The sequence below is a fragment of the Podarcis tiliguerta genome (assembly GCF_965153285.1).
Source record: "Podarcis tiliguerta genome assembly, chromosome: 6".
NCBI lineage: Eukaryota > Metazoa > Chordata > Lepidosauria > Squamata > Lacertidae > Podarcis > Podarcis tiliguerta.
In genome coordinates this window covers 85,132,387-85,148,906 of record NC_139539.1, presented here as the reverse complement: position 1 = coordinate 85,148,906, position 16,520 = coordinate 85,132,387, and the positions used below count along the sequence as shown (strand labels likewise).

General features: G+C 40.4%; 1 protein-coding gene across 2 annotated transcripts in view; it reads right to left on the bottom strand.

Moving 5' to 3' along the window:
• Positions 1-15,668, bottom strand: part of TPR (translocated promoter region, nuclear basket protein) — a 60,131-nt gene extending 44,463 nt beyond the window's left edge. For both annotated transcript variants that reach the window (XM_083445255.1, XM_083445256.1), the window contains exons 1-12: positions 15,307-15,668; positions 12,974-13,078; positions 11,837-11,910; positions 11,475-11,571; positions 11,014-11,117; positions 10,172-10,429; positions 9,244-9,324; positions 7,273-7,360; positions 6,203-6,343; positions 5,758-5,849; positions 3,900-4,097; positions 23-130 (exon numbers count right to left, since the gene is read on the bottom strand). In XM_083445255.1, the coding sequence (XP_083301381.1) occupies positions 23-130; positions 3,900-4,097; positions 5,758-5,849; positions 6,203-6,343; positions 7,273-7,360; positions 9,244-9,324; positions 10,172-10,429; positions 11,014-11,117; positions 11,475-11,571; positions 11,837-11,910; positions 12,974-13,078; positions 15,307-15,457 (1,497 nt within the window). In that variant the 5' untranslated portion in view covers positions 15,458-15,668. The remainder of the gene's footprint in view (positions 1-22; positions 131-3,899; positions 4,098-5,757; positions 5,850-6,202; positions 6,344-7,272; positions 7,361-9,243; positions 9,325-10,171; positions 10,430-11,013; positions 11,118-11,474; positions 11,572-11,836; positions 11,911-12,973; positions 13,079-15,306) is intronic.
• Between the last annotated feature and the right edge of the window lie 852 nt (positions 15,669-16,520).

The window sequence follows — 16,520 nt, the reverse complement described above, 5'->3', positions numbered from 1 at the left end:
CGCTTAAAAAAAACAAACTAACCTGTTGTGAAAGATCTTTGACTTGGATTTCAAGCCTCTGGTTCTCTCTTTCAAGCAAAGAAGCTTGCTTGTTTGCTTTATCAGCATCGTCTTGCAAACGTTGAATTTCCTGTAAACCAAATCCACACACTTAAAAAAAGAAATGTATTTATTTTGCAGGAATAATAAAAGGTCAAAATAAGAACAGAACTGCAAGCATATTAAACAGCTAACTTCTCCCAAAATTTACACTAGAACTACTATAACACAATAGTCTTATTATTACCCAGTAGGTGGATTAGTGCTGACTTAGGAAAAGTATTTCACGTAGTTGAGGCCCAAAAGGGCCTATAGAATTTCAACTGTGGGACACGCAGGCCAAAAGAATTTGTAAGACTGGCTGCATAAAGAAGACCTCCTACATATCTAATTGATAAACACATTCAACCAATGTGCCAAATATAGTTGCAACAAGAGAACAAGATATGCCTTCTCCATTATATGACTCAGAGAAGTCGGTGATTGTTTTTATTTACCGTTTGTAAACCGCTTTTCACAAAGTAGCTTCAAAATGGTCACACAAAACAAAATCGGATTAAAACCAAATTCTGTGTGATTGCCATAAAACTTAGGGAACAAGCTGTGGTATCAAAATGATTAAGGCCTTAAATGATAATTTTAGGTTATATGTTAGTGACTAAGTTTTAACTTATATATATTTTAACTGTTGCTATATCTGTAGTGTCCCTGTTATACCTAATTGCAAACTCAAATGCATCCCTATCGTGTTTTATGACTTCCTTGATATTGTATGTGGGCTGGAACTGGTCTGTGACCGATATAATAAAACTTCAATTCATGACGGAGCATCAACAAAGCAGCTGACTCAACAAAAGGAGAAGCCAACAAAAGCATGTTGAAAAGAAGCACACCAGCCTCACTGGGGAATGCCATTAGGAAAGAAACCTGACGCAGCCCATGGAAAGAGGGGATTCCGTATTTCCTGGGCAACAGTCAGCACTCTGTGGAGGACCATCTCACTTACAAGTAAGTGGGAACATGAAGAACCTCCTCAGCCGACTTGGATTTGGAGGAGGCCCAAATGGGAATAGAAACATTACTTCTCAATCCAAGGTGCATCACATTTTTCTTCAATCCAAGAAAGCCAGTGCTGATACCATCAATTGAGACATATCAATGAAAAATGGTGAGGGGTCTATATAGCCTAGGAGCTTGACCCACACTGTCAACTAAATCATGCAGTGAAGCTCTTGATAAGACTGCAGGTTACCTGTTTGACTGCTCCTTCATATAAAACTCACTGGCTAGGTGAAAAAAAGACCCTCCAACATATAAAACTCTAATGCTGTGCCAGAGGGATTCCACTGACCCAATGGGGCTCTTGTTTAGTCATGTTAAATTCTCAAGAATAATCTTTTGGAGAAAAATGTCAAAAATATTCTCGATTAATGAGAATATTAGAGAATTTTCATTTTAAATAGGAGAATATTCATTTTAATGCATTGAAAATGATATAATTAGTTAATATAAATGTTTATTCATGGGTAAACCTTTTCAGATGGCAACCAAAAACTGTACAAGTTTTTGTACAGATACTTTTATTCAATGGGGCATGTTACGGTTTAAGGCAAGTAAATTCAGTAAATTCAGCACCGCTGGTGTAGTGGTATCATGCAAGATTCCCATTCTTGCGACCCGGGTTCGATTCCCGGGCGGCGCAAAAGCATTTTGTGTAAAAAAACACAAAAACAAACCACCACCACAACTAATCAAAGCAATATTATGGGACGCGGGTGGCGCTGTGGGTAAAAGCCTCAGCGCCTAGGGCTTGCCGATTGAAAGGTCGGCGGTTCGAATCCCCACGGCCGGGTGCGCTCCCGTTGTTCAGTCCCAGCGCCTGCTAACCTAGCAGTTCGAAAGCACTCCCGGGTGCAAGTAGATAAATAGGGACCGCTTACTAGCGGGAAGGTAAACGGTGTTTCCATGTGCGGCTCTGGCTCACCAGAGCAGCGATGTCACGCTGGCCACGTGACCCGGAAGTGTCTCCGGACAGCGCTGGCCCCCGGCCTCTTGAGTGAGATGGGCGCACAACCCTAGAGTCTGTCAAGACTGGCCTGTACGGGCAGGGGTACCTTTACCTTTACCTTTAAATTCAGTAAATTCTTGTGCTTCTAATAGCTCTAACACTTAATAACTGTTTTGTGACTAAAACATAGCTTGATAAACAAAACTATATGCATACATATAAAAAAGTCATTAACATTAAATATATTATCATTATATAATATATTTCAGTATGTCAATCTCTGGTAAGTGGCACTTTGTACCACTGAATGGCACTGCAAAAAACCAGTTACTGGCACTAAATAAAAATATAGAAACGTCAACTGTTTAAATCAAGGCCACCTCACATGCTGTTACACATAATTGTATAGGCCTAGGTACTTAAAGTGTATAAAGCATTAAAGCTACTTTCTGTAAAAAAAATCACACTGTATGGCCAAGGGGATTGAATCTCTAAGAATAAGGTCACACCAAAATAGAAAAAAGGGCTATTACATATAGTTGGAATACATATGAATTCAAATGTTCATCAAATTAAATGATTAGCATTTTTAAAACTAAAAAACAATGTTTTCTGTAGCTCACATTTCAGAACTGCCAATGGTGAATGACACAATGCCCAGTAATGTAACTGGATTAAAAAAAAAAATCATTATTCATTACTTACACTGGCAATATCACAGCCTGACTTATTACAGTGGTGCCCCGCAAGACGAATGCCTCGCAAGACGGAAAACCCGCTAGACGAAAGGGTTTTCCGTTTTGGAGGTGCTTCGCAAAACGAATTTGCTATGGGCTTGCTTCGCAAGACGAAAATGTCTTGCGAGTTCCTGCAGGGTCCCCCCCCCCTTTTCCCAAGCCACTAAGCCGCTTAACAGCTGATCGCTAAGCCGCTTATCAGCTGATCCACTAAGCCCGCTAAGCCGCTAATAGCCTTTTAGCAGCTAATCCGCTAATCCCTTAAGCCTTTAATAGCCGCTAAACCGCTAATAGCGCTAATCCGCTAATGGGCTTGCTTTGCAAGACGAAAGAAACCGCAAGACGAAGAGACTCACGGAACGGATTCTTTTCGTCTTGCAAGGCACCACTGTATTTACCAGATTTTTAAAATGTGGGTTGTAAAACTGGTTCTTACTGGTTCTTTAGTTTGTGGAGAATATTCTCCAGAGAATTTTCTAGCAGAGAATATTCTCATTCTGGAGAATATTCTCCGGAGAATATTCCCACCTCACCTCACTACTCCTGTTTCCTCTCCTTCTGTCCACTAAAAAAATCTGCTTTAGAGAGTCCAGAGAGGAGGAAGAGTAAATTGTATTATAGGCATGGAGGTCCCTTGTGGGCTGCAGCACTGGATACAGCTCAGCATCAAGGAGAATGGGAGGTAGAATCCTACCATGTGTGAAATTTAGAAATATACACTATCTGGGGTGGGGAGTAAAAATGTGAACCACAAAATGTTGACCTTGAAGCTCAACTCTTAGCACACATAACTGTTGTTCACAGCTACAGTTTGACTATGTGTTGTGGGGATGGCGATAAACGGCAGTTTAACTAGGTGGCTGTAAACTGCACACTAAATGTAGGTCTTAAATCAGAAGCGAACAGGAAATTCTATCCCCCTTTCCCAGAGGGCAGCTGGGTGTGAAAGAAATCACTTTGGTTAAAAAACAAGGTAATGTGGTTGTGTGTGCTGATAAAGGCAAGTACATTTTGACTCTATCACTTTGGTTAAAAAAAACAAGGTAATGTGGTTGTATGTGCTGATAAAGGCAAGTACATTTTGACTCTGAATCTCAGTTCCGTTTTGTACCAACCTTCATTGCTTGCTCAAGTTTAGCAGACAGACTTGCTACAGCTTTCTGAGAGCGTTCATATTCTTCACGTTGACGCTTCAAAATAGGTGCTTTGGCTTCTACTTCCTGCACTATTTCATCCAAGTACTTATTAATCCTCTTATTCTCCATTTTTTCTAACAGCAGCTGATCCTGTGCTTCTACGTATGCATTGTAAAGCTGTGTTGAAAGATAAAAACACACAACTATTGAATGTCTTACCTAAAGAAGACAGGCAGCCATTTATCAACCAGCAGACATTTTCTAGACTTGTAACCATTAGACATATTCTGTTCCCAGGATACATGTAATTTCCTCCTCACCTTGACATCTGAGGGGTTGGAAAAGATCTATGGGATCAGCCCTGACAATGTGTTTATGTATTTTACATATATCCCCCCACTATTGCCCAGGAGTGGGGACACAGGTGGCGCTGTGGGTTAAACCACAGAGCCTAGGACTTGCCGATCAGAAGGTCGGCGGTTCAAATCCGGGCAACGGGGTGAGTTCCTATTGCTTGGTCCCAGCTCCTGCCAACCTAGCAGTTCGAAAGCACGTCAAAGTGCAAGGAGATAAATAGGTACCGTTCCGGCAGGAAGGTAAACAGAGTTTCCGTGCGCTGCTCTGGTTCGCCAGAAGTGGCTTAGTCATGCTGGCCACATGACCCGGAAGCTGTACACTGGCTCCCTCGGCCAGTAAAGCGAGATGAGCGCACAACTCCAGAGTCGGTCACAACCGGACCTAATGGTCAGGGGTCCCTTTGACAGTGCTGGATGAAACATTGTAACTGATACCAGAATTCTCAATAATGAATACAAGGGGTGCCGTGGAATTCTACTCAATATTGCTCCAGAGTACATTCCAATGTATAGTTATCAGAGTAACAACTTAAACAGGTTGCAGGATTCCCAAAATATAGACCAAAGGCAATTATATTTCATATCCAGCAGAGCTTTACTGCTACTGAAGGCAAATGAGCATCATGGTCACAAATCCAATACATCCAGGGTTGGGACTGTCCATAAGAAATCCAGTTGCAGCCGATTTAACTTAAACTTACAATAACCTATAATATGTCTAAACCTTAATACTAAGCGTCCTATGTACAAAACACCACATCAGAAGGAAAAGAGATAGAGAAAGTGAAAGCCAGGCTCCTTCTGGCTTTACTTTTAGTCAGCATAACCTTGACAAAAAGAGATAACAGAACCAGTTTACTCAGCTTCTCTGAAGGAATAGCCCAAACATCATGAACCTTCTGCTGGTTTCTTTCACACAGATAAGCGTCCATAACCCTTTTGAATTAGAATAGGAAAGATCTCTACATATCAGATCAATGCTTTCTGTATTAAGAAATGCAAACTGACAAGGGGGTTGTGTGTGTGTGTGTGTGTGTGTGTGTGTGAGTGAGAGAGAGAGAGAGAGAGAGAGAGAGAGAGAGAGAGAATGAACAAAGCTTTGTGTTCTCCAAGGAGAAATCTGACTTTGACCTGGAGCCGATAAAGGAGGCCTCCAAAAGCACTTGAGACCAGGAGCCAAATCATGGTCCAAACTGTCAGTGCACACTCCTAAAATGTACCTCTGTGAGGGGTCCATGCCATTAACTTACAATGACATAAAACATCAACCTTCACAAGTGGAACACTAGCCAGATAGAATATATGAGTAAATGCTACTGAAATCAAATGTTAAGTTTAGTTAAAGACCCAAATGGGTGAACTATGTGCAGCACATTAGTCATTCACTTTTTAAAAATTGTCCCGCTGAATGAGGCTGGATACACAAACACAAATATGCAGGAATCAGCAAGCAGTACAGTATCATCTACATTACTTCCTACCTCGGTTAATTTCATGCCAGGCTTCACCACCTTTGCTACTGCAGCAGCTGTAGGAGACATAGCTGCCAGCTCCTCCTCTGAAAGAATGGCTCCTAGAAGAGAGAAATGGCAAAGGGCTAAAGGCTTACATGCATATTCAGATTTCTAACTGGCCCTAGAGTTTTGACTAGCCTGGTTCTAAGCCTTCAGGGAAACTGCAAACTGCAAATAAAAATAAAGACTCAAAACAGATTGGTTCAGGAAAACCACAGAAATATCCTGCAAATGACACTTGAGGTAAAATTTTTACTATTCTGTTTCATATACTCAAGAGAATCCCCAGATAACCATTTTTAAAACAGTTTGATGTGGCTTTTCAAGTACTAGAACAGTACAAATAGCTGTAGAGTGAGGCATTGCTAAATATCCTCATTTTACAAGGTCTATTGCCTAGGTGTTACCAGACCTTTGCGCTTGGTGGCTGAAAGCAAATCGTTTGCATTGTCCAACTCTTTCTCCAGCTTGCCAATCTTTTCCTTCAGTTCTTTTTCCACTGCAGCCTTTGATTGTTCCATTTCAGCCAAACGATCCCGTGTTTCTTTGTTAGCTGAGAATAGCAGAAGAAAGAGATGACTGCTCACAACCTTTTAAGCTTCCAAGGATTACTAAACAAACTGTACAGCAGGGTGATATGCAAATATTTTGAGAATTGTTTAAGTGCCCTCTTTGGCAACATGGTTTGCATCATCAGTGAGCTAGGAAAGACTTAGAAGATCTAAGCCTGGATCCAAATAACTACATGGACTTGGCATTTCTCAAATTGCAGCTTTCATCACTACCCCAGTGCACCGCACTATGCCACACAACAAACCTCTTCTGAAGCCTCACCTCAAAAAGGACAGTATAGCATTGGAAACAGTTTAGACAAGGGCAACCAAAAATGATCAAGGGGGTGGAGACAGTCCCCTATGAGAAAATGCTGAAGCATCTGGGCTTTTTTGTTTTTGTTTAGAGATATGACAAGTAAGTGCATAAAACTGTGTGTGGCATGGAAGATCTGGTTTTACTGGCCGAGGGAGCCGGCGTACAGCTTCCGGGTCATGTGGCCAGCATGACTAAGCTGCTTCTGGTGAACCACAGCAGCGCACGGAAACACCGTTTACCTTCCCGCCGGAGCGGTACCTATTTATCTACTTGCACTTTGACGTGCTTTCGAACTGCTAGGTTGGCAGGAGCAGGGACCGAGCAATGGGAGCTCACCCCATCACGGGGATTCGAACCGCCGACCTTTTGATCGGCAAGTCCTAGGCTCTGTGGTTTAGACCACAGTGTCACCCGCATCCCTCTATACATACATTTATACATACAATATACATACATTTCACTAATTTTACAGTCATTTTAACATTTCAACACTCGACTTCCTTCCCCCTTTCTTCATTTTTCTCAGATGCTAATTGCTGAAACTATAGACGATGAGGGGTACAAATAAGATGCAAAAAAACAACACAAGCTTCAAGATCATTTGTTCCTTACCTTCACCTGCCTCCTTCAGAAGTTTGTGCAGCTCCTCTACAGCTTGGGTCAACTCATTGCTTTTTGCTTCCAAGTCGTCAGCAGCACTCTAAATGCAACATATTTTAATTAAAACACAGCAATTCAATATAGCAGCAAAAAATTTTAAAGCCTCGGAAAGTGGAGAGAGGGTGGGCTGGGTGTCATATAGACTATTGCAAGGAATTGGGAAGGAGAGGTTACAGAGTGCAAAATCATACTTCTAGCTAGCTGAAGCCCAACCTAGACTCATTTACTGAATACACTGATAAAGAGCAGACTATTATATTCCTAAAAGCATAGATTGTTTGGAATTGCTTAGACTCTATGCTTGAAACCAGACTATGTGGCCTGGCGTATGACCAAACAGATTTATCACAAGCTAGACACTGGTAGCTGAGCCATAAAAGATGGGTGGACTTCAATGATTGTTCATGCAACGTCTGAGACCAAGAATCGTCTTTAAAAAAAGAAAAGATTGGAATGTTTCAGGAAAATCTAAACATCAATCAATAAAATGTCACCTAAACTGGTAAAACTCTTTCCCTCGAACTTCCCATTACTTTTCATTCTGTGCTCTGTGTTGCATTTCATATAAGAACACGTTCTAAAAGGTTGGAAGATATGATTAAGCCTATATAGCCATACCTGCAGGTAGCTGGGCTATCTCAACGAATTCAACAACAAAATGAGATCAGACTAGTGGCTATGCCAACACTTTCCAATCTTTTGATCTTAGTTAGGCTCATGCACTCCCTCCCTAATGTCCAGGGTGGATAAAATCAATGATTTTTTTAAAAAACCCAAAACAGATTTTTTTTAATTTCAATTGGATTTTTAAAATAAAATGCTTCTGGAGAAAAAAATCTTTCTAAAGATAGTTTTATATTTAAGTTACATTATAGTCCAATGGCTATTCATCAGGAAATTAGGATTTGTTTTAAGTTTTTAATGTGTGTTAAAACTCAGTCTAAGTTTTTTTTTTTCATTGTTTAACCACATCAGTTAACAAACATGGATACACATGCTATAATGTTATTGTTTTAGTTAAATAAATTGTTTAAATTGTTACTAAGGAAATTATTATTTTTCTCCTTCCAATAAAGTACAGCAGAAAAGTTGTCCAAATATAGTTACCTTATTAAACCTCACAATAATTTCATAATTATCTATGTATTTCTAACAGTATAACCAAATCAGTGATTTTTTTATATAACTGTAAAAACTGCTCTGAAAATTTATTATTCCAATAATGAAACCTCTATCTGGTTGTAAATATTAAGATTATACTGATGGGAAGTTTGAAGAGTCTTTCTGTAAAAAAATGATTTAAATCAAATCCACCCTGCTAACGTCCCCCCCCCCCCTTTTCAGCATTATCCACATTACCATTACATCTGTACCAAGCTAAATGCTAAGTACAGTTTTACAATAGAATCTGAAAATAGATGCTGGTTTACAGTTCTGAAGGTTGTATTAGCAACAACATGTTTAATAATGCACTGTGACAACTATAAAACGATGCAATGATAGTACCCAAAAGAACAAATTCTGCTTGCAGCATCAAGCAGCTGAAACTAACCATGGGGATCTAATGTGACAAAGGGAATGTGGGGTGGGGCATGAATTCACTTAGGAAAGAGAAGGGAGATCATGTTATACACAGACTTCAGAATCAGAACTTTGAAAGAGCTCTGAAATGTATCAATTACCCATCTCCAGATTACTTTTGTTAACATACTGGAGCACAACTATCCATGTTCATGTTTTTCATAAGCAATCGCTAACCAAAAGGTTACTCTCTAGAAATTTATATTCACCAGCACATTTGTGACTTCAACCTTCGCATGTCCTAGTTAGCATTTTGCGGTATGAAGAGCATCAACGTTTGTCAGCGTACGTTTATAAGAAGCCCTAAAACTAAAATTTCAAAACCATTATTAAAATTCATACCTTGTATAAATTAGATAACTTGATATGGGCGTTTAGTTCATTGTGGAATCTTTCTTCCATGCTAGCTTGCTGTTCTTTTGCCTGGTGAATAAAGACATTTGTGCAGTTAATACACAATGAGAGGTTTTAAGGACCCAAAGGCTCTTCACAGTCATACAGCAGTTTGGTACTGAAAAATTATCATGAAAAAATAATTACATTTAAAATGTATTTAAGGGCAAAATCCTCACCTTTTTAGTTTGTTTTCAAAACTGAATTTGTATAAGAATACATTAGGCTACTGTGTGCTTCTCAAATGTATTTAGACAGAAATGCTGCAATTCATATTTTTGCCAGATTCACTCCATTTCTCTAAAGTAGTTCCATATATCACAGTCAGTTATTATAAGGAATTCCCACCTGAATGAGCATATATGCTTTCCCAGACCTAAGTCGACTGAAGTTAGCAGCCCTATGAGAATTACTTCATTTTTACCCGATACAAGCAAGAACAAGAGAGAAGCTACCTCAAATACAGTGGTGCCTCGCAAGACGAAAAGAATCCGTTCCGCGAGTCTCTTCGTCTTGCGGTTTTTTTGTCTTGCGAAGCAAGCCCATTAGCGGATTAGCGCTATTAGCAGTTTAAGGGCTATTAACGGCTATTAAAGGCTTAAGGGATTAGCGGATTAGCTGCTAAAAGGCTATTAGCAGCTTAGCGCTTTAGAAAAAGGGGTTGGGGAGCGGGGAAAAAAACTCAAAAATCGCAAGACATTTTCGTCTTGCGAAACAAGCCCATAGAGAAATTCGTCCTGCGAAGCACCTCTGAAAACGGAAAACCCTTTCGTCTTGCGGGTTTTCCGTCTTGCGAGGCATTCGTCTTGCGGGGCACCACTGTACTGGCATCGCTGTTGCCCACAATGGAAGCTAAAACAAAGGAATGTATGTTTACCTCCTTCAGTTTCAGCAGAAGATCTTCCACATGTTTCTGTAGGTTTCCGTTAGATTGTTTTAGTCCACTGACTTGCTCTTCCAGTCTGGAAACCTCCTCTTTCTTGTTCTCCAAGTTACACTTCAGCTCTAAGATTTCACTTCCCTTTTCCCGAGTGATTAGCAGGAGTTCATCTGTTTTCGCCTTCAGTTCTGTATTCAGCCAAGTGTTCTGATTCTGTAGCAGTTCCTTTTCCTGCTCCCACCTTTGTTCCCGATGCTATGAAATAAAGTTATGTATGATACAGCATTCCATTCAAGCAGCAGTTAGAGGAAAAGAGTGCCCTGGGGCACATACTACATTTCTGTTAAGGCAAGTTCTTGGGCAATTCATACCAATCATGCAAGTGCAGGAATTCCTGTCAAATTATTAGCAAGGGGACTGAGGCTCAATGCCAGCTTCACTCTAATACATACTTACTCAAAAGTAAGACTCCCTGAATTCAGTGATACTTCTTCTCAAGTGTTTATAGGTTTGCAGCCTTAAATCAAATAAACCCCACAACCAAATCTAGTCATGGTGCATCACAATTTCATTACTAATCCCAAACTTGTTAATTATCTGTCAACTAACTACATGTATGCTGTGAAATGTCCCATATTGCTCGAAACCTTATAAATATGACCACATCCTCTATAAAAGAATAGCTGAGTAATTATTCCAATAGATGGCTGGTAGAATTTTATTGAGACAGATAAAAAATGGCCACTGAAAAATTGTTTGTTAACATAGGAAGTGTGCCATTATCTTACTTCTACAATTATACAAAAGATAAGGGCATGAACAAGTTTTCCAGTACTCACCTTTACAGAAAAGGCTGATGTCTGAAGCTCATCCAGCTGTAATTGTAGCTCTATTTTTGCAGTATTCGCTGCTGCAAGTTTCTCATTCAGTCGTTTAACATCCTCTAGGAAAGGACATACAAAATGAAGAGATATTATGAAGAACATCTGTATTGTCAAGCTCATGTAGAAGTGCCCATGGTGCGTGGCTACCTTTGACTTGTTTGATGGCAGTGCTTAGAAGGCTATCGAAAACCATTGCAGGAATCTCCCCTAAAACCACTACTTAAAAGTAGAAATTCTAATCGTTACACAGTATGCCCATCACACAGTACAAGAACAAAATTACAAACTGTTCACTGTTGCTTAGTTTCATTAAGGATTTCCACTAGTAGTTTCACCTTGGTGCAATGATACTCTTAACTGAAGGATTGAGACAACCTGTCACCAAAACCCTTTTGACCATATCACTTGATGCTCACCATTTAGGTGTTCCTGCTCTTGAGCTCTTCTGTCACTTGTTCGAACCAAATCTCTCTTCTCTGCTTCCAACTCTTCTTTTGCTCTAGTGAGCTGATTCTTAAAACAAAGGAAAAGTGACTTTAAAAGGGACTACAGCACAATAAAAATCTGCTGTTAAAAGCAGTGTTAAGAAACATTAACTAGCGCAAGATTATTATCACTCTCTCAAGATTCACATCGAGACTTGGCAACTGAGGCTAATAAGAAAACCCTACTTTCACCAAAATGCTACTTTCACAACGAGAGTCTACTTCTTTCAATGTGACATTGACAATGAATTGTGAAAGCTTCCATTATCTGGCATTATTGACAGTTTCTGTACCTGTATGGCTGCATTGCGATCCTGAGCAGCTTCCAGTTCTTTGTTTCTCTCATTTAACAATTTCAACTGCTCATCTGCATGGGAGACAAAATGAAGGACATTTTCAATTTTATATTTACATGAATTTATCTGTCAGAATTGGCTAAGTATCTTCTTTCTCCAATAAAAGAGTAAAGGATTTGGGCCTGAGGAGCTGAACCCTGAGTGATGTCAGGATCTAAAACTGACTGAGATCAGTCAACTGACCACCCCAAATGTGTGTCTAGTAGACAAGAATGAATGTAGAATTCTCAGCATGTCCACCTCTGCTATGAGATTCTTCTCCATTGTAATTATCCCTATAGAACACCGCCCTTGCTTAACTGCAAGCCTTAAGGTAAAGGGACTCCTGACCGTTAGGTCCAGCCGTGGATGATTCTGGGGCTGCGGCGCTCATCTTGCTTTATTGGCCGAGGGAGCCGGTATACAGCTTCCAGGTCATGTGGCCAGCATGACTAAGCCGCTTCTGGCGAACCAGAGCAGTGCACGGAAATGCCATTTATCTTCCCAGGTAAGTAACAAAATAATGTTTACCTTTATCACAGAATGTAATTCTTCTGTCATCAAACAAATCAATTTTTCACTGAAAAACTGAATAACCTTTCTATGCAGAACTGGCAAAACTGACATACAAGCTACGGGACAAGGATAACTGTGACTTTAAAGATGAATGGGAACCCTTTACAAAGTATTTGAAGACACAACAAAGCGAACTGGACTCCTTGGCTGGTTTTGAATAAATACTCACAAACTTTTTATTGATAATAATCAGCTAAATAGTTTGAGGATCTATTCAACTGTGTAACATGCAGAAAACAGCATTTTTAGAGAAATCGAAGACTGGAACTGAGGGAAGTTGGAGGGTGGGGGTGGGTGGGTTCTGTGGGGGAGGGAGGGGAGGGAAGGGAAATGGGGGGGGAATAAGGATGATATATTTCTGGATAATATGTTTTGTATTAATTTTGAATAAAAAGTTATTTAAAAAAAGAAAGAAAAACTGAATAACCTTTAGTTGTTTCAATACATATTTTGGAAAAATCACAAAATGAATACAACTAATAGTATTTACTGATCACCTTAATACATAGTAATACTTACTGAGTTTGCTGACCTCCTGTCGGAGATTCTGACATTCCTGTGTCTCGTTTACGAGTCTTTCCTGACTCTGAGCAAGTCGTTTTTCTACTTCAAAATATTGTTGCTCTGCAAAACATGCATTAGCACAAGTTCAAATTTTGCCCTTTCTCAGAGCTATTCAAGTCAAAGTGTGCCATTCACAGTTATGTAAAGTTGCAGGAATCCTTGTGAAAAGCACACAATTTTTAATCCAAAATACTCTACATATCAGTCTCAGATTTTTTTGGACCACAACTCTCATCAGCCTCAATAAGAATGGACAATTATCAAGGAAGATGGGAACTGTATCCAAAACACCTGGAGAGCAAGCTGGGGAAGGCTGTTCTAAAGTGATACTAGGTCACCTATCGCCTATCTTCCTCACAGTCCAATCCATGTCCTTTTAAACATGAATGCATGTGTGGGGGATTTTGTTACTGTTATCATGTTACGTATTTTGTGTTATGTTGTAAACCACTCTGCCTGGATGTAGGGTGGTACATAAAATTAATAGAAAATAATGATAGTACCTGTTTTCCTAGAGCTGTAGACTAGTCTACATGTCATAAAATGCACCTAGGAATTAAAATCTCATACCACCCTAGACATTTCTGTTATACACAACATGCTGCCCTAAGCACAAGTACCCAAAATTCCAACACTTAAAGTAAATAGCAGCTTTACTTTTATATTGATCCAGTTCACAAGTACCTCTGAATTTTTCTATAGCCCATTTCCAGAAAATTAAGGCTCTGAACATTAACCACATTTGCTCAGTAGTAAGTCAATCGGGCTTACTTCCATGTGAGCAAGAGTCATAATTGCACCCTCCATGACTTGTTTCCTAAATGTGAACAGATACTCAACAGGAACAATTTAGAAAGAAAAATAAAACCCCAAGCATCTTGGGTGCTAACTGCAGCCTCTAACACCTTGATGCTCTGCGCTCTTAACCCATACTGGCATAGACAAATGCCTGGAACACCTATGCTTTTGGGGGAGTGTGGCATGCTGTTTTTATTGTTGTGTTTGCATTTGGTATGGTTTTCATATATTTCTCTCTCTCTCACACACACACACGCAGTTCTAATTCACAGAAAAGTAGATCTAGTTGGAAGGAACCCCAAGGGCCATCTAGTCCGACGCCATGCAGTGCGAAAATCTCAACACGTGATCCCTCATCCAATTTGAAACCATACCTGTCCCTGCTTAGCTTTGCAAATGTGCTAGCAGTATTATTGATGCACCACTTAGGAGTACATGTTTGTGTTTGTGTGTGTGTGTGTGTTTTAAATAGATGATTCCCCATGTTTTATTGGCTGTGGTTTTTCTCTGTTTCATGTCTGATGTCTTACTGTGCTTTAGTTTGTTGGAAGCAGCCCAGAGAGTGGTGACATGTAAATAAGTAATTATTATGAGTTTAACAATAATAACATTAAACATGCATTGTAATAATTATTCATTGTTTATATGCAGTCCTTTTCTGCCGCTATTATTATTATTATGGCATGCTGTTTGTATTGTTGTATTTGCATTTGTATGGTTTTCACAGATTTCTCTCTCTCTCTCTTTCTTTCTCTCTCTCTCTCTTTCTTTCTCTCTCTCTCACACACACAGAGTTCTAATTCACAGAATCGTAGATCCAGTTTGTTGGAAGAAGCCCGGAGAGTGGTGGTGTGTAAACAATAAATAATTATTATAAGGTTGATTAATAATAATATTAAACTCGCATTATAATATTTATTGCAGTCCATTTCTGCCATTATTATTATTATAGTGGCAGAAAAGGATTGCATAACCTGCCGCGTCTGAATCCACTCAGTTTGTTGGAAGCAGCCCGGAGAGTGGTGCCACGTAAACAATAAATAATTATTATGAGTTTAATTAATAATAATAATAATAACACTCACATTACTTTATTGTAGTCCTTTTCTGCCATTATTATTACTATTGTGGCAGAAAAGGATTGCATAACCTGCCGCGTCTGAATCCACTCTCGCTTCTGCTTTTACCCCACCTACTTTAACCTTAAAAGCATTATTATTATGATGGCATGCTGTTTGTATTGTTGTATTTGCATTTGTATGGTTTTCATAGATTTCTCTCTCTCCCTCCCTCTCTCTCACATTATTTTGTTGTAGTCCTTTTCTGCCATTATTATTACTATTGTGGTAGAAAAGGATTGCATAATCTGCCCCGTCTGAATCCCACCTACTTTAACCTTAAAAGCATAAACAAGAACCCGCCTCCCTCGCATGAACCAGTCCGGGTCCCTGGGGCCGCTTCCCGCCCTGCCCTCCTCGGCTTCCACTCACCGCTGTCCACCTTGTAGCGCTCGTGCCGGGTGCGGAGCGCCTCGATCTCGCTCTGCTGGTCGGCCAGGAACCGCTCGAGCTTCCCCTGCGCCGACTTGGGCAGCTTGGCCACCTCGGCCCGCTCCAGGACCTGCTGCAGCACCGCCGCCATCTTGGGCGGGATACCTGAGGGAAGGAGCTCGGCGGCAGCGACAACAGCGGAAACGACGACACCCTCCGACCCACAACCCCCCGCGCGCGCTTTACTTCCGGCCCGTGAGGGGCTGGGAAAAGGGTTGAGTGGCGGGTCGGGAAGGGCGGGCGCAAGACGCGAGGAGTGGGAGGCAGGGGGAGGAAGGTCGGCTTCTACGCACGCGCAAAGGAAGGCGCCGGCTTCCGCAGCGGCTCGAGAACGCAGAGATAGAAATGTAGACATGCCTTCGTCATCATTGCTTCCGGGTAAATAACTAAGTATGTAAGTAAATGAATGAATGAATGACTGAATGAAAAGCGTGGGAACGTCCCGCTGTGTTTCTCCAATTTGGGTATCCAGTTGTTTTATAGGATTACAACTCCCATAATATTCCTAGCTTGCAGGACCAGAATATTTTGCTTCTAAAATATTTTCTGGCTTAGGCAAATCTCCTTAAAAAGGATGTCCTGTTACAGGAAAGCTGACAGAGAGCAATCCTATACAGCTTTTAAACATAATGCATACCACGCAACACACATTTGTAACGTAAACTTCCATGCACATCTGACTAAGCATCTTTGCAACTCCAATATATTGCCATAACTGGTGTCTGCACGCTGGTGCAGCAGTCACAAGATCCATCTTTTTTGTGTGTAGTAGTAGTAGTAGTAGTAATAATAATAATTTATTATTTATACCCCGCCCATCTGGCTGGGCTTCCCCAGCCACTCTGGACGGCTTCCAGCAAAATATTAAAATACAGTAATGCATCGAATATTAAAAGCGTCAAGCCTAGAAAAAGGCGTCAAGAGCACCTGTGTAGTTTGGGCTCCAGAAAAATGGAATTGTCGGTCTTTGTTTAACTTCTATGGTTGCTCAAAGGCTTCCTGGAGAAAAAAACCCTGCTTATTTCTATAGTGAAATATAGAGATTGAAACGCTGCAAAGGCATTTAGGAGCGGAGTGTCCGCCATATCGGGTGTGGCAAGTTCCTTCCTTTTATTGAAACGCCAGAATCAAACGGTTAAACGATTTTTTTTTTC